We start from the raw sequence: 16408 nt of genomic DNA on the forward strand, positions 1-16408 counted from the left end.
AATTGTGGCATAATAGCAAGGTTTGCTTTGTCTATAATGCGACGTGCAGTTGATGGCACCCCAGTGAAGCCGGAAATGGACTGTGGATTCGCATGTTTTGTAATGCGTGACTGTCACTCGATCTTGACCTTCACTAACCTTCAGTCGCAAGACACAGAAAAGGACTAGGTTCGAAGTCCACTCCATGACCAAAATGGCGGACACTCTGCTGATCTGAGACGTCTAAGACGGAAGCTTGTCTTCCGGTGTTAAAGTTAGAGAAAACTTTTTTCAATGAGTTTGCGAGGCATTTGGGTGTTTTCAGCTGTTAATACGGAGTCTGAATGTGTTCTCTTCTCAAGGTAAGCTTATTATGGGCTGCGTGTTTTGGTGATAGTCTAGAAATAGCTTTCATCTGATCACTACGGGACTTCATGACATGGTTATTCATAGAAGGCTTTTTCTTGATTTAGTACACTTGTACTACATGAACGAAGATCATTCAGTAACATGACGACGCCAGAACATTGTATGAGCAAGATAGATAAGTCGGATTACACGAATATCTTCAGTTTCTGTTTGTTGATACTGAAAAAGGACTTTGGTCTGGGAAAGGGTCTAAAAATTGGTGAACTTCGGTCTGTAACAAGACATCAGATCATTTAGTGTAAAACCGATTAGTTGGGTCAATAATTTATAGTCTACTTGGAGAGTAGTAAATATTGACACTTGAAATTGAAGGAATCCAAACTAAATGTTTATAAAACAACTTTCAAACCAACTCATTCTGTGGTAGTGTTAGGATTTCTGAAAAATTACATATCTTGGATACGATCATAGGGTAGGGAATTTTTTTTTTTACAATAGGCGACATCCAGAACAGGGAAGTTATTTGTTTACAAACATTGTTTTGTTATTTCAATGTTCAACATTTTACATCAAAGAACCTTTTGTGCACCAGTCAGTAGTTCTCTAGTAGGCAAGTAATAACAAAAAATGACGTCACTTAGATATCTTTGCTATAGGGTTGTAAAATGTAGCTGAAGATTGTCTGGCAATATCCAGTTACATTTTAGGTTAGAATCTCAGAGACGCACCCCTCTCCCCACCTCCTCTATTGATATCATTTAGCATTTAATGTGAATGTTGTCCAACTGCTTATGAGATATTTACCATCTGGAATTATTTGATTATTGAAAAACTTTCTGAAGGCGTTTTCCAACTGTTGAGCGGCGAGCAGGGTTGTACCAGGAAGGAAACAGTTTAACACCAATCCCAAGTGATCAAGAACTTGGTGATGCTGTGTTGAAGGAATTGGGATTAAGAAGGAAACTTGGAACTTACCAGGATGAGGTGTGTACAACAAACATACTATGCAGCAGTAGCAAGACATTCAGACTTGTGTGACAAATGAAGTTGTTAGTTTATTCAACTAAGAATAGAGCAAAGGATCAGTAACATGTTTTTCAGTTCACAATTATTCTACATGTACATGTACAGTTGTATCACATAAAATACTCTTTCAGGACTCGACTTTCAGAAAAAAAATTTGGGGCCAGCTGGCCCCTAAGTTTTCAGATTAAGTCACCAGCATAAGTATTTTAGTGAAAAGCATGAAAAGCGGTCAGCGGTCGCAATTTTGAGCTCTGTCTTTCTTGGTGGCTGTTAAATGAGACTTTTGGTAGGTGTAATTACAATAATTACTAATTATTATCACATTTGGTTTTTGTTTCATAGTTTGACAGAGATGTTGATTCCTGTAGTAAGCCAGAGCACAAACCTGTCCATGAAGTAAGAGTGAAAGAAGGTTTTTTGTGGCCTGTTGTTGCAATAGAAAAGGTACATTTACATGTAGTGATAAAAAATAATAATTACATTGATTTCATGATCCGCTCACAATGTTCTAGATCTAATGGCAATCTAGGAAGCTGACTGGTTCTTTGATTGTCAGTGTCTATTTGCTGACAGAACATACTCATGCACTCATTCCCATTACTAGATCCTAAAGTTAAAAATCCTTTTGACTTCTTCTTTGGCTAAAAAAGGTGAACAAAATCGTAAGGTTTGGGGTGCATTAACATGCCTATGCACAATCCTTGCAACAAAACAGTAAGTTATTAGGCTACATAAAGTCCCCATCATTTTCTATTAGTCAATACAACTTGGCAGCACCTTGCTGAATATCACCCAAAGAGAACTTAGGCTCGTAGTCATATTATAATAATATTAAAATAACATAATTTATTATGGGTGAGAACTGTATTTAAGCACCCTTAAATGCTGAGAAAGTACAGTAGAGTGGTCACACTCCTTGTTAATGGATGCTCCAGTTATCAATGAGTAAGTTTCTGAAAACACCTGTTGTGATACCCTGCCGACAGCAGGTTTTTTTTTGGTTTGAATTAATCCTCCACCCCTTGCACTGGAAATTTCAGTTTCTATTAGCTTCACACTTTCCTTTAAATACTTTGGCTATAGAAACTCTCCCCTCTCCTTCCCTCAGAATGTCAAAGTTACCTTCTTTGTGGTGGTTCTGGATGTTTCTTGAACCACATTTAACCCAAGTAATGGCTGCGAAAGGAACAAGACTTGGTGTGTGGCCAGCATAACGTTTCTGTCATACGTTTCTAACTAATATAAACTAAGTTATTTGTTGCACCCTAATAGTATATTATTGCAGGCGATTTGCAGGCACTGCTCTCTATAGCTTGTCTATAAAGTTATTAAATGATGCAGTGAGAGTTAACAACATGTCGTGATGATCATGTAGTGTTAAATCTGCTTTGTGATCTGCATTGTTTTTAGTTTGGTTTAGTGTTTATATGTGTGCCATTGGTAGAAGGAAACTTGACAGATGGAAAACCACCGCTTGTTAAACTGTATGTAATATTCTCTACATTGTGTTTATAAACTTGGGTTGATGTAGTTTGAATTTCAAGGGTGTGAGTGAGTCAATAAAGTTGATAAGAACATCAAACCAGCTGTTATTTTGTCATGATGGATGCACTGTGGATTTTTTTTCTCTCTCTACAAATTCATGTAAAACATTGATAACTAAAATATTTTTGTCAAAATTAATTTAACTTTTAATTATTATGACTAAAGGCCTGGTGTGTCACTGGGATATTCTTTACTCCATTCTATGGTGGACTTTGTTGGCAGCTGGACTTCTAATGAGCAGGTATTTGGTCCATGGCCTTTTTTTTTTTTAATGTTTGCATGTGCATGTATATATCAAATTTATGTAAGTTTTGTAAACCAAGTAGCACCGCAGTAGTGGAATGAGAAATCACTTGATATTATTATTTGCCAAAATTCCAAAGAAGATTTTGTTAGTAGATGTGACTGATCAACATGAAGTCTTCTTAATGTATTTCATGATTTTCAATTCATCGGTAAATCCCATCATTCTGTAATTCTGGTCAACCATTGACAATTTTCATGACAAATCTGCCTTGTGGCCACCCTGTTAATACGGCAGGATTTCCGTGGCCCATTGTCGACCGGATTAATGGGGTTCTACTGTACAGTTTATTGTGGTATCTCTCTAAATAAATTAGAGTCAAAGATGTAGAAGAGTGTAATTTTGGTAAGAAACTGTTAACTCTACCTTTGTTGAACGTTGGCTTGAGTGCTGACTCAGTAGTAAATGATTTTGACTGTTCTCTAGGCATTGAAAAAGGCATTATAAATGCTTTATTTTGGAGTCAACTTTCTATAATAAATATTGTTATTTTTTTTTTTTTGATAGTTGCAGTCTAAAGCAAATGAGCTGTACAGGTTTCTGTGTGTAGCAGCACCATTTGGTACTCCTGTTGATACAAACTTCACAACAATTCAATCATTCATCAACAGTAAAGACATTATTGTACCTCAAAAAGGAAAGGTTTGTGCTCTTAAACTAAGTCTTGATCTTCCTTAACTAAACAAAAATATTTAATCAAGGTAACTTTGAAGAGGAACTCTTTTGTGTGTTGTTTTAAGGTACAACACAAGATCTCTAGGCATAATCATAATTCACTAAAAAAGTTTGGGTTTGAAACCTTGGGAGACACTCCACAGCCAAAATAAAAAAAATAAATAAGATATCCATTCTGTAAACAAAGTGAGAAAGACCTATTAATTAACTGCAAACATACACTATACTTGATCTCTAAGTGAAATTGTTTTCCTTTTAAAAGTTTTGAGACACAAGGTTTACTTTTTGGAGGTCTTAAACTACTTAAAATCGTCCTGAAGTTCTTAAAATACTGTAATGTAATTTATTACATGTATGCTCAATGCAAAGTGCTACTCACTTGGATTTTACCACTCCTAAAGACCCAAGAGTCATGCTAAGTAACCAAAACAGAACTGGAGAAGAAAGAAAAAGAATAACTTTCCTTTGAATTTTTGCATCATCTACTTTGAATGAAACGCTTACACCAGGCTGAAATTTTCTTTTAAATAAAAACCGTTTTCATAAATCTAGACATATTTATCTTTTCATCCCTTTTTATAGCAACCTGCATGGAAGCCTGTTCAGTACAGGGGAAAACAACAGCTTGTGTTTACTGTTAAAGAGGAGATCAGAGCTGTCCAGGTGAGAGTAATAATTGATTTCAAATGTATCAACATTTTTCAGCAGCTCTACATTAGAATCAAATTGGATGTGCTGCATCTTAGGCTCAGATCCTGACTTTTATTGTTGTGTTGTGTTCTTGAGCTCTTACAGAGCATGTCTGTACCCAGGTGCATAACTGGGCGACAATGACCCATTAAAACTAGGTAAGGCAAGCAAAGGTTAAGTCTGCACAATGTCCCTGGCTATGAATTGAACCTGGACTGCTTGATGTGGAGTCGAGCTCACTAACCATGAGGCCACAGCGCCTCCAGAACCCATTAAATCTACACTGAGCTAAATAAAGTTTACTGGTAGGAAAAGATATATTACACAATCTGTATAGATAGTTGTAATACTTCTTGTGTGTCAAGAATCAGCAGGAACTACACCCTGGGTTCCAGAGGAATTTTTTTCCAAACTGATATGTTGAGCTGTATTCTCTTTGATTCTTTTTATTTTCAGCACGTTAAAAAGGAATTTCAAGACGAGCGAGAACTCTTTGGGATTATCTTGTGCCGGGTATGTGTGAATATGTAGCTGTATGATGTGATTCCTTGATTCAGGATTGTCCAAATGTATTGCTCAGTGACTGAGCTTTTTTTTGTAAAAGCTTAAAACCTCTACTACTGCATTTCATATTTCATAACCGTTTACTTAAGCTAACGTTTCTGTGTTTTCTAGGCTGACTTGGAGGGAATTCCAGAAATCACAGTAAACATCACGTCATCATGCCTGGATTTCCTTGTGGTCCACCCCTGTGTTCTCGAGGGTGACACTCATGTCCAGATCCCTTCATTCCAACCGTCACAGATGCTCAAAGGACCTGAGATGGTAGGAAGGAAAGTAAGATTCAGGCCACCAACAGAGTCATTCCATCTGTGTCACTACTCTTCCAAGACTCCTTATGGCTTGCCTGTCAGAGGAATATATCAGATGCAGGTAAGGCGTGTTGGCCACTTGGTTGGCACTTTTGGGTTGCACTTTATTGGATCAGGATTTACGGTCGGCGCGCTCCAGGGGACATGTTGCGAGAACGTTAAGCGGGGACAAGCGCTCTTCTTGTGTACGCAAGGACGCATGTTGCAGGGATAGTATGCAAGCTGGTGCACACGAGAGAAAGTAGCGGGGACAGAAGAAAAAAAGAAAGACAGAAGAACAAAAACCCGCCTGATCGCACGGTAGTTCATCATCTGATTAGTCATGTGATATATTAAACACGAGAGACAGTGTTTCATCGGGATATCCAAACACCGAGAAGAGACTTGAAAATACGACGCGCAGCGGAGTATTTTTGACGAAATTCGAGGTGTTTGGATAGCCGATGAAACACTGTCTGGAATGCTTGATATATCTTCTCAATCGAAACAAAAACTAAGGAGTAAACGGAGAAGTAAAATCGTCAAAATCTGTGCTTATTAAGACCGGGTATCCAAACCTCCTTCACGGTTGTGATTTTCTTTGTTTTAACTTGATGAATTATCAACGACTTTGAGAAGTGAACTTCATATGCTCTTAGGGACCGTTCATTTTTTATAAGGTAGGGGGGGCTGGTGGGATTTGGGGGGGGGCCATGCGAAAAAAAATGGCTTTCGAGGGGGGGCCCATCCCAAAAAAATAAGGGAAAAAGGGGGGGTCACGTGAAATATTTTAGTAAAACTTTAAAATGGCATAATGTCTGAATATCAAAAAAATTGCTATAGAATAAACATAGAAGGCAGGATACAAATTTATTACAAACTTTCCTTCTGCTTTAAAAAAACGCTTGGCGACAAAAAGCATTTGTAGATACTGAAACAAAGTATTTAACACTGTTATTTTCGAATGCAACTTTCACTGGCACTCACCTTCATCTTCGCTGTCGTCGAGTTCTTCGTCGCCGCTTGTGCTGCTATGGGAGTCTCTTTCACCAATGCTGCAAGAAGCAGCAATGCTTTCCGTCAGAGTGTACTCTTCAGGGTACATGAAGGTGTAAACATAATCTCTGACTTCCTGCTCAAGGTTGGTGGTGACTCTGCTTCTTGCAGCATTGGTGAAATAATTCCCTTCCAAGAGCTGTGCGATGTATGGCCCATCTCTTCTAAATAACGACGTGGCAACATCCTCAACTTTAATACACTCTTCCGGGACGGCCGCTCTAGGAGGGTACACAAGGCATTGTGGAAGATCATTTCCTAGCGGGTTTCCAACACAGATTCCATAAACTCGTTGGACGTTGTTTTCAGTCCGCTTCCTCTTTCTTTCATTTGACTTTCTGCGGTTTTCTTTTTTCCTTCTCCTTTTGTTGATGTGCTGTTTGAGTATGCCCTTGAATATGCTGTTATAATTGCTCTTCTTATTTTCTAGTGCTTCCATGTCCTGCGTGACCTTCGTCAACTTAGCTTCTATACATTTGATCTGTTTTACATTAAAACTGGGGGCAAATTCTTCGCCCTGCTTTAAAGCAAGCCCATTGGACTGAAAGAGTGTGGAATCGTGTTCCTTTACATCTTTCAATATGACATTCAACTTTTCCACCATTACTCTGTGCTCTTTGATGGAGAAGTTCAGTTTTCTTCCATCACTGGGCTTCAACTGGTACCCTGGCATGGAAAACTCACTCGCCCTTTCTGAACAGCCATCCGCACTTAGAAAGATTGCTTCTTTTTCTTAAACCAGTTCCTGACCATTCCTGCCTACCGGAATACCACTACCTCTCCTACCAGAAAACCCCAAAAGAAGGGCGTGATCCAGATGACTGGCAGCCAAGGGTCCAAGCGAAGAAAGAGCATGAAAGTGGCAGGCTGGTTTTATCTCACCCAGAGAGCGTTGCTCTATTTGCAGATAAGTTTATTCTCAAATCAAAGTTTGTGGTGGATTATCTTCAGCATCTTTAAGTGCTGGAATTTAAAAGGAAAAAGAGAGCAGAAGAAAAGGCAAAGTTAAGTAGGGACGCAAAAGATAAATCATATGAGGATTATCCTTGGACTGAGTTGTGCGACGATCTAACCAAGCTTAAAACGCTACGTGTTCCAGAACTAAACAAGTACTTGAACCACCTCGGGCTGAAGCAGTATTTGAAAAGCAGCAAGAGTGAGAAAGTAAAAGCAATTGTAAGACATTCATGCTTGTAGCAGAAGAGTCCTCTTAGAGCTGGCCAACCAACACTGAGAAATGCCAGGACATTGACACAAAATCACAACAGGGCAAGTCCTGACAACAGTGAAACGGATGAAAGTGACAATGATGAGTATGACAGTGATGCCATTGACTCTGAAGGAGAAGATGACTCAAGTGACGTCATTCTTGCATTCATCAATTCAGATGAGGAAGATTCCAATGAGAGGCCAAATGCCACACGCTCAGGGCGAGCCATAACTAGGAGATCCGAAATTGACTTCTCTTTCTTTTGATTTGTGTTTTAAACAACAGCTCTCTGTAGTATAGGGATTGTGAATATTGTCTTCATAGTGAGCACAATAACGTGAAGTAGGGGGATAATAGAGAAATATTAAAAAAGTTGAAATCTAAATATTGTTTGTTCAATTTTTTTTTGGGGGGGGGTCATCCCAAAAAATTACCGCTATAAGGGGGGGGGGCATGTGAAAAAATTGGTAAGCTGAGGGGGGGTCATGTGATTTTTAAATGGTGCTTCCCAAATCCCACCAGCCCCCCCCCCCCCTCCCTCATAAAAAATGAACGGTCCCTTACGTTCCGTCAACAGTTCATCACGGTGATCGATCATGAATCAATACTCAGAACTTACACTCGAAGGTACTCGCGGATCTTGGGGCGATCTTTATTTATCTAACTACTTAAAAGTGGAACGATCTGACTTATTTGTGGAACGATCTGCTATATGCTGATGGAGAGATCTACCATCCTTGTCAAAAGTCCTTGAGACACTTTGTTCATATCGTAGGCAGCAACATAAATGCTTGTCTACTCTTTCCAGGAAATGACTTTTACGAGTTTTAGCTAGATATTCCCGCCCCCCTCTCCCCCAAACAATGTTGAATTGCGGACAGAATGCTTGCTATTTGGACAACATTGTTATTGGGGTGGGGGAGGGGAAGGGGTCCAAAGTAAGGATTGTCCTAAGACATTTGACCAGGATTGTAGTACTGGCAAAATTTAAGTCAGTCTGCTCATGTTTGTGTTAATATCTTCTGCTTCTTTTCTGCAGGGTGACGCGAATTCTGTGCAGGTTTCTATACAGTTGAAGCTCAACGAAAAGGTCAAGAATTCGTTTGAGTACTGTGAGGTTCATCTCCCTTTCTTTCACAGGTTTGTTATGTTTGCATGGTTTAAAACGATGATAATTGTGTGTTTTGTAATGATAAGAAACTGGTTTTCATTAAGCAGCCTCGTTAAACACCTTTCAAAGTCGGCTCCACTCTTCCTCTGCCCCTCTCCCGAGCTTGTGGTTTACGGCAGTTGTTGCTAAGAAACATGACATTTTCATCCGAAGTAGTCAAGCCGACGTAGCAGCTGTCGGGAAGTTCTGATTGGGCGCGACAATTAGTAGGCTCGATTTCCAGCCGTTTTGGGAGTCCATTACTCATCCTCCTCCCAACAAGATGAAAATTGTTTTCCTATGGACCACGGGTCGGAAGAGAACACGTGAGGACGAAGTTCGTTACAGTACAGGATTGAAAAGTCCGAATCAGTTTTCCAGCTGTTCTAGCGTGGTTTGACGTCAAATAAACGGAGTTGATTTTGTGCCAAGGGATACAGAAAGTAGTTCGAAATATTGGGGAGTTCGATATGACCGATTTTGAAGACGCCGATACCAAATGACTGAAAAAACAAGGGCAAATTCAAGGGAAATGGGCTAGAGTTGGATATAATGGGGAATTTTAAATAACCGAGTTTAAATTAGAGGGTTCAATTTTATTGAAGATACTTTTCGTGTTATATTTCAGAGGTCCCGTGGTACGAGTGGATTCCGCTGGTCCATCGACTGGCGGCATATTACTGTCGCCTGATAAAAGACGCCTGGTGTGGGATATAGGTCAGTTTGTTGGCATGTGTGTTGTTCTTTGGTGTCCATGGGAAAATAAATATCTTTGTCTCTATTTTTGTTAATGGGTAATTTCATCGCTACAGGGCGATATTGAAGAGGTGCAGAGGCAACATAGTCAACCCAGATTGTATTGAGCCTTTCGGCTCGTTTGACCATGGACCAGACCTTAAATGTACCTTGTTAACTACAAACGTTAGCGCCGTACTGGGAGAATACGGCACGGACCGAGCACAACCTGGTCCGTTCAAAAAAGACCAAAAGCCGGCATTCTCTCAGCACGGTCCCGAGCAAGCTTGGTTAATAAGGGATTTGCTGAACGACTGAAAAAAATGTTTTGAGAAAATACCACCATCACGGGAGGACTCGTAAGACACTGTCTACTTCAAGCGCGTAATTCTGATCGATTGACAGCCGTCTCATCTCCCGTTCACACTACGCCGGAGAAATTTGAAAACGAAGCTCTATTTCAACGATTTGGTATACCGTCCACACTAGCCCGTCACGAAAACAGAACTTTTCAAAAACGCTCTTCAAACCGGAGGAATTTGAAAACGCCGGCTTTGCGTTTTAGTGTGGACGGAAAACATTTTGAAAACGTGGCTTTTAGAAAACGATGACGTCACGATAATCATGTGATTTCCCTGGCCGAGTTTTCCTCAAACACAAATCCAAAATGACCGGTGATTATTACGTTTTTAAATTGCTCCGGCGTAGTGTGAACGGAAAACATTTGATGCGTTTCCAGAGTGAAACCTTCGTTTTCAAATTCCTCCGGCGGAGCGTGGACGGAAAACATTTCAGTGACGCGTTTCCAGAGTGAAACATCCGTTTTCAAACTCCTCCAGTGTAGTGTGGACGGGGCCTTAGTGTTTACCCACGTCTGGCGTTTTCAATTCAAAAGAAGGGAAAAAAGTTGCAAGAAAAGGAAAAAAGGATCTCTTACGTGTCTTATAGAAGGATATCTTTGATGTTAGCCATAAAACGATAAGAAAACCTGCATAGTGGTCGCTTGGTATCATTTGGGACTGGGTCCAACAATACAGTCCAACACTTGGAATGTATTGGCCCAACAATGGAGCAACCTGATTGGTTGATTTTTATTGGCCCTCTGAACGTGTGATAATAACAGCTGTATTTTAGTGGGTATTATTTGTAATATTGTCGTTGAACCCTTTAGGTTTACATAGCCACTTTCTCGGTTAACTGTTTGTCCAATAGAGGAGTAAGTGCAATCCCTCCTCCATAGCCGTTCGAGCAAGACGCGGAAAAAAAGGGAGAAAAGTGACCAAAAAATTGTAGCTACCCGCGAATCATATGTTACCTATGCAGAACACAAATAAAATACAATTCAAGGTACTCTGTTTTTCATCCACCAACGAACTCAAAATCCTGGTCGTATAAACGGGGTGGTCGTGCGACGGAGCTCCACTAAAAAAGCTGAACGTTATATGACTTGTCAACAGTTCGTTTGCCAGCATCAGACGACCAACAACGTTTGAAGAAAGTAATAAAAGTAACACAGTGTTGCTGTGATTGTTAGGCCAGAAGTTCCCCTCCAAAACCCTTGAAGCGTCGCTGAATGCGACCGTGTACTTTGGAGAGAAGAAACAACAGACCACGGCGGACAATGAACAAACTAGCTTTATAGAGGATCCTTTCTGCACAGGGATCAACACTTACGCGCAGGTCTGTAACTAAGAAGATTTCTTGTACGAGCACCATAGTTTATTTTCAACACCTTTTGATAACGGGTAGACAGTAGCCTGGTTTAGACTCACTCAGTGATTCGGGAGATCTTGTTCATGAATCACCTTTGCCTACCATCTTGGGTGTAGCGGTGGTCTGTTGGGGAGTTCTGTTGAGACACGGAAGTTCTTGAAAGGGGGGGGGGCGGGGGGGGGTGAGGGCCTTGTCAGAATAGAGAGGCTTGAAGGAAAAGAGGGAATACAGTTGAACCCTATTAAGTGGCCACCAATTAAACGGCCACCTCTATTAGGCGGCCAGTAATCAGTCCCGATGAGGGTTTATTGTTTTTGCCTCTATTGAACGGCCAACCCCTTTTAGGCGGCCACTATCCATTTCCCCGAGGGTGGTCGTTTAATAGGGGTTGAAATGTATGCTTAACGGCGTTAATTTAAACGGTGTTGTTGATGACGTGCATAACCAAAATTCCGAAACTTGAATTTCTATATACCCTCCACTTATTATTGTACGTATAAAGAGCTTACTTTGGAATAGAAGTCTGACATTCCAAACTATAGGAAATTTCCACGGCTCCGCCTTCCTACCAACAATTTATAAGCTCTGTTGCTTTTTCATTAGCTTCATGCTACGGGTACATCAGTGATTTGTAGCTGAAAACTGTTGTTTCGTCCGTCATAATTTCCTGCTTTACTTGTTGAACAGGTATTTTTCAAGATCCCAGATTTCACTTTCTCAGAATGTGCCATCGATCCCAGGTCATTGGTTGTCTTTCCAAGCGGGAAATACAGATTGAATATCTGTAAGTTAATCTTTTAAACTACGGTGCGATAGTCAAAAATTCACATTAAAAGGTTCGCACTTATGCTCTGGGCTGGTATCTTTGTGTTTTATTTAATCTCTCTAGATCTCTCCATGCCGCACAAGGGTATTGTTGGGTACCGTGACTGACAAAATATCAGAGCAACCTGACAAAAAGAAACTCGTGTGGGGGGAGCACGCATCCAAATCATTAGCTACAATGCAGCTACTCGAACCGGGGCACCTAGAAGACAGCTAAGCAATCCAGACGTAAACTGAGTACCATGGACTGGTAGCGACTTCTCGTGATGGCAAGCAACTGTCTGTCCGACGTCAAAACATAACCCTATCGACTCCTCTCCGTTATGTACACTCTAACGGAGATTCAGTACCTGAAGGCAAATTATCATAATTATCATAATCATAAATTCAGCTTGAAAACTCATTTTGCGGCAACTAAACTAAATTTTTACAGCTTAGCTATTTTATTTGTTAGAAACTTTTTATCACTGATGTAAATTTTTAATGTAAATTTTATTTTTAATAACATTTTTTACTGTAAAGCGCCATGAGCCATGGATATGGCGCTATATAAATCTATTATTATTATATTATTATTATTATAAACCAAATCCGTTGAAAAGCGTACAAATTTAGAATCGAAACTAATCAATCAACAAATGGCAAAACTTCCTGAGAGGTTCGCAACTCCTCGCACTCTGTTTTTGTCAAGAATTATTGTTCGTGTTATTGGTTCATTTAAGAAAAAGATCGCTATCCTTTGTTCTCAAGTAACGTTCTGATTGGTTAACTCTTTTCCAAGTGGCCCGGTTCGAGAAGTTGTACTTAAACAGTGCTATATTTCCTATTTGTTGTGAACTGTTCACGCGTTTAATACTCACTACCTGACAGAAGACGTCCAATTCTCCATAGCGATGCCGTGGATCTACAGAGATCTGCGTTGCGTTTGCAACCTCGATCCCAGGCTCTCCTTTCTCTCTCTCCTCAACAACCAATGAGGAAAAGGAGTCAAAACCTCGGATCGAGGTTGTTGCTTGAATTTTCGCGCGCCATGAACAACCAATCAGAGGCACGCAAGTATTTTGGAAGAGTTACGTCATCAGTATGGAATTTTTCGTGTCCAGTCCCAGACGCCCCTCGAGTGGGGAAAGAATTGAATGCTCCAACAGAGCCGTCTGTTTCACGTCAGGATAATTGTTGTTGCTGTTTTTTTTCCCTAGCGTACGAGTTCTTGTCGGCAGACTACAAGATATGGAACACAAATGGAGAGGCGCTGTTTGCATTCCCTCCTCCGAAATTAACCCACAGTGATTAGAACACAATACTTCTTGTTTTGTAAATTTTACTTACGAACTCCCGTTTCAATTTATAGAAAAACATTCCATTGCATGTACAAATTTATTATGTCAAATTTACATTATAAAATTATTGCAAAGCCTAAAAGGTTAATTCTATGATATTAAATGAAAAATAAGAAAGTTCTTTGTAAAAGTAGATTTTTTTTTTTTCCCGATTCATGAAAGTTTCTCGTTACATCAAACAACCTTCATACAGAGGACCTGTGTTTAGTAAAGTTGTCGTCATTTAGAGAAGCATAACGAATGGAAAGACGTAAAATAATAATTGTGAAATTTAACTATGTTTTTATAAATAAAAAAAAGGCAACACCAGCATATTGGTACACTTTGACGTTGTTGTTGTTGTTGTTGTTTTACTGTTAATTTAAAGTAAAAAAAGTGGATAATAAGTAATTTTACACTAAAAAAGTAAAAAAGTGAAGGGAAAACAACAAGATCTCGGATCTCATCATAACGTCGATGAGTGGTGGTTTTAAGGGGGCGGGGTATACAGCCAAAATTTAACACCCTAGGTTACCAAGTTTCTCTTGTTTGGGGTCCTGCCCGTGAACTCACTTGCGTGAAAGCGTGAAACCAAGATAGGAAAGCAGAGCGAATCCCAAACACGAGAGCCTCATGGCATGCTAATTCGTGTAATAAAAGGAAACCCCGAAAAAATCATGGCTTTTCAAATTCGGAAAAACAGCCCGTCATAAACAATTTACAGCTGACTACCTCGCCTTTTTAAAGCTATATACCTCTAATAAAAGTTGTCTTTTCATTTACATTTACGACTTTGGGCCCTGCGATAATCACATGTCGTTTATAATTCTGAATACTCCATACCTCTCTTGATTTATTTTTAATTTGTATTATTTGTAGGCCAGACGATAAGTTGTCTTAGCATTTGGCTACAACTATTTTATAATTTCTTTTCTTTTCGCTGCGACTGCAGTTGTCACTTTTAGGCCTAAAAAGAACTCTTGCCACGTCAATAAGTTAAACTACCTAACGTGTGTCGAGAAATTGTATTTTTCTCTTTTTTGATTTACTTTAGAGCGGTTCTCAATTGAGTGTCGTAAAACCAAACCAATTACTTACCAATTTCAAACCGATTTCAATTTCGAACCAATCTCAAACTGTAGTAAAACCAAAACCAAAGTGTCTGATTACTTTCGGCACTCAATTGAAAACCGCTCTTCTTCTTTCGTAATAAATTAACTAGCTCTATGTTGCAAATGACATTATTTTCTATTGTTGTATTATCTAGTTAAATTGCTTGGCCTTAGCGACACCTTCCTCCAGAAACTTGTAGTACATAAAACTTAAATCATCGGCAAATCCTGTAGGAAGACTGAAAAGAAAAACACACACTGTCCGTGAGGTAGATGGATTACTGTACAATTTGCTCTCAAAAAAAGGTATAGGCCAAGCGCAAGTTGGAAAAGATATAAAATAAGAGTTTGATCACCCTAACACCATTACCTCTCTTCTGCATTTGATGAACCCTCCAATAAATCATTTGCATTCATTCTTGACAAAACTGTCCCGTTTGGAAGAGAAACCATAGACTCCACAGGAAACCTGCGAGATAAAAGTCTCATTTAGCTACAGAAAAGGCTACTTGAATTCGAGTACAAAACCCCATTCACAGGGATGTTTGTGGTGTTGTCAGTATGGTATGTTGTGATGATCAATGGCTTTGCACTGGGGTAATCAGAGTTGGTAGGAGCAGAAACTTGTAAATAGTCGCCGGATGAAAGGGACGATCGACGAATACAAGAGCCTGGAAGAAATTCCCCTTCTCAAGGTTCTGTTCTTTTCGTCTTTTTCGCTCTCAAAAGGGGTTAATGCTCATGGCTTGAAATCAACAATGAATTAGTTTGTCAGTAGTAAAAACACATCAGTTAGTTGTATGCCAGTTACGGTGACCCAAGTTGTCATTTTATCACGGATGTTTCGTCTGTTGTGAGTAGGAAGAAGAAAGGTGAACCCTGAAACGTGTCTTCCCGTGGCCAATCATGACTACTACGGGTCAGTGGAGGGGAGAGGGGGGGAGGGGGGCGTGTCGTTGCGACTGACCACCACGTGGTCACAAACACGAGTGAAGCGTAGAACGACGATCATTAGACTAAGTGAGAACCAAAATTGGCGTAGTGTAAAGAACTGAAGAACGTCGAGGCGGCCATGTAATAAGACTGAGAGATTATCTTTTCGTTTGAAAATGCAACGGAGAGGCGAACTGCAGAGGACAGAACATGTTAGATGGTAAGAGGTATTTTATCGAGCTGTGATGGGAGATCATAAACCCGATGCATGGCCAGTTATGAGAAAAAATCACGGCACAGAGTACGTATGTGCGTTTGTCATATCGGAGCTGAAATGAACATCATCAGCGGCCACTCTTAAAGGAGTTCAAAATTTAAACAATTGCAAATCAGGATATAAAATGGCGCTTATACCCGTAACTATCCAAGTGTGCTTTAGCTGCTTCAGTCACTTCAACGTTTGTACCATTAGCAGCTAGATCCTGCAAAAAGAATATCGAGTTGTTCACGTTAATACAGTGACAAGTTTCTTGTTCGAGAATCCAAAATCCAAAAACTGTAACACAATTGTCATCTCGCCTTGGCAGTTCCGATATAAAATATGGGTTAAGTTACACTCGAGCCAAACTGGCCTCTTCTGTTGGCGGTTATCATTGGTTATCATGGTTTCTATAGCATGAAGCGACTAGAAGTGCAGTCCAGGACTTCGATTTCCTAAGATTTAATTCACTGTTTTCCATGTCCTAACAGCTTAACAATTCTTATACTCCTGAGTCGGGTTGTTCAAAGCCCGATTAAGCTAAGAATTTTGATATCAGTTTATTTGTGACTTTTCCTTAATGAAGTTTTCTGTTTATATTGCTCGTCCTTCAGTTTTGAGTTTGAACAATCCCAAACTGCACAAGACATAAGGAAG

At 39.8% G+C, this 16408-nt stretch overlaps 2 protein-coding genes across 4 annotated transcripts in view; one reads left to right on the forward strand and one right to left on the reverse strand.

The window, feature by feature from the left end:
* The first annotated feature begins 97 nt into the window (after nt 1-97).
* Nucleotides 98-13796, forward strand: LOC145485977 (AP-5 complex subunit mu-1-like). 3 transcript variants are annotated; one of them, XM_081464650.1, is made up of 14 exons: nt 98-341; nt 1191-1332; nt 1717-1818; nt 2785-2858; nt 3085-3160; nt 3731-3865; nt 4481-4561; nt 5045-5101; nt 5264-5521; nt 8745-8845; nt 9484-9572; nt 11125-11270; nt 11991-12087; nt 12193-13796. In XM_081464650.1, exons 1-14 carry the CDS (start codon nt 274-276, stop codon nt 12234-12236), a joined length of 1470 nt encoding a protein of 489 aa, XP_081320776.1. In that variant the 5' UTR covers nt 98-273; the 3' UTR covers nt 12237-13796. The 3 variants fall into 3 exon arrangements, with proteins under 3 accessions (XP_081320776.1, XP_081320775.1, XP_081320777.1); XM_081464649.1 differs by having other exon boundaries at nt 101-341; nt 13328-13796; XM_081464651.1 differs by lacking the exon at nt 3731-3865 and having other exon boundaries at nt 103-341; nt 13328-13796.
* The window catches only part of LOC145485975 (selenoprotein N-like), an 11931-nt gene continuing 9303 nt past the window's right edge, over nt 13781-16408 (reverse strand). The window contains exons 11-13 of the mRNA XM_081464646.1: nt 15907-15974; nt 14930-15028; nt 13781-14798 (exon numbers count right to left, since the gene is read on the reverse strand). Coding sequence (XP_081320772.1) covers nt 14711-14798; nt 14930-15028; nt 15907-15974 — 255 coding nt within the window. The 3' untranslated portion in view covers nt 13781-14710. The remainder of the gene's footprint in view (nt 14799-14929; nt 15029-15906; nt 15975-16408) is intronic.

The sequence above is a fragment of the Orbicella franksi genome, chromosome 4, assembly GCF_964199315.1.
Source record: "Orbicella franksi chromosome 4, jaOrbFran1.1, whole genome shotgun sequence".
NCBI lineage: Eukaryota > Metazoa > Cnidaria > Anthozoa > Scleractinia > Merulinidae > Orbicella > Orbicella franksi.

Coding starts and splice junctions, on each gene's coding strand:
- LOC145485977 (XM_081464649.1), top strand. CDS start 274: ATGAGTTTGCGAGGCATTTGGGTGTTTTCAGCTGTTAATACGGAGTCT. Junction 342..1,190: donor GAATGTGTTCTCTTCTCAAG/GTAAGCTTATTA, acceptor AACTTTCTGAAG/GCGTTTTCCAACTGTTGAGC. Junction 5,102..5,263: donor TTGGGATTATCTTGTGCCGG/GTATGTGTGAAT, acceptor TGTGTTTTCTAG/GCTGACTTGGAGGGAATTCC.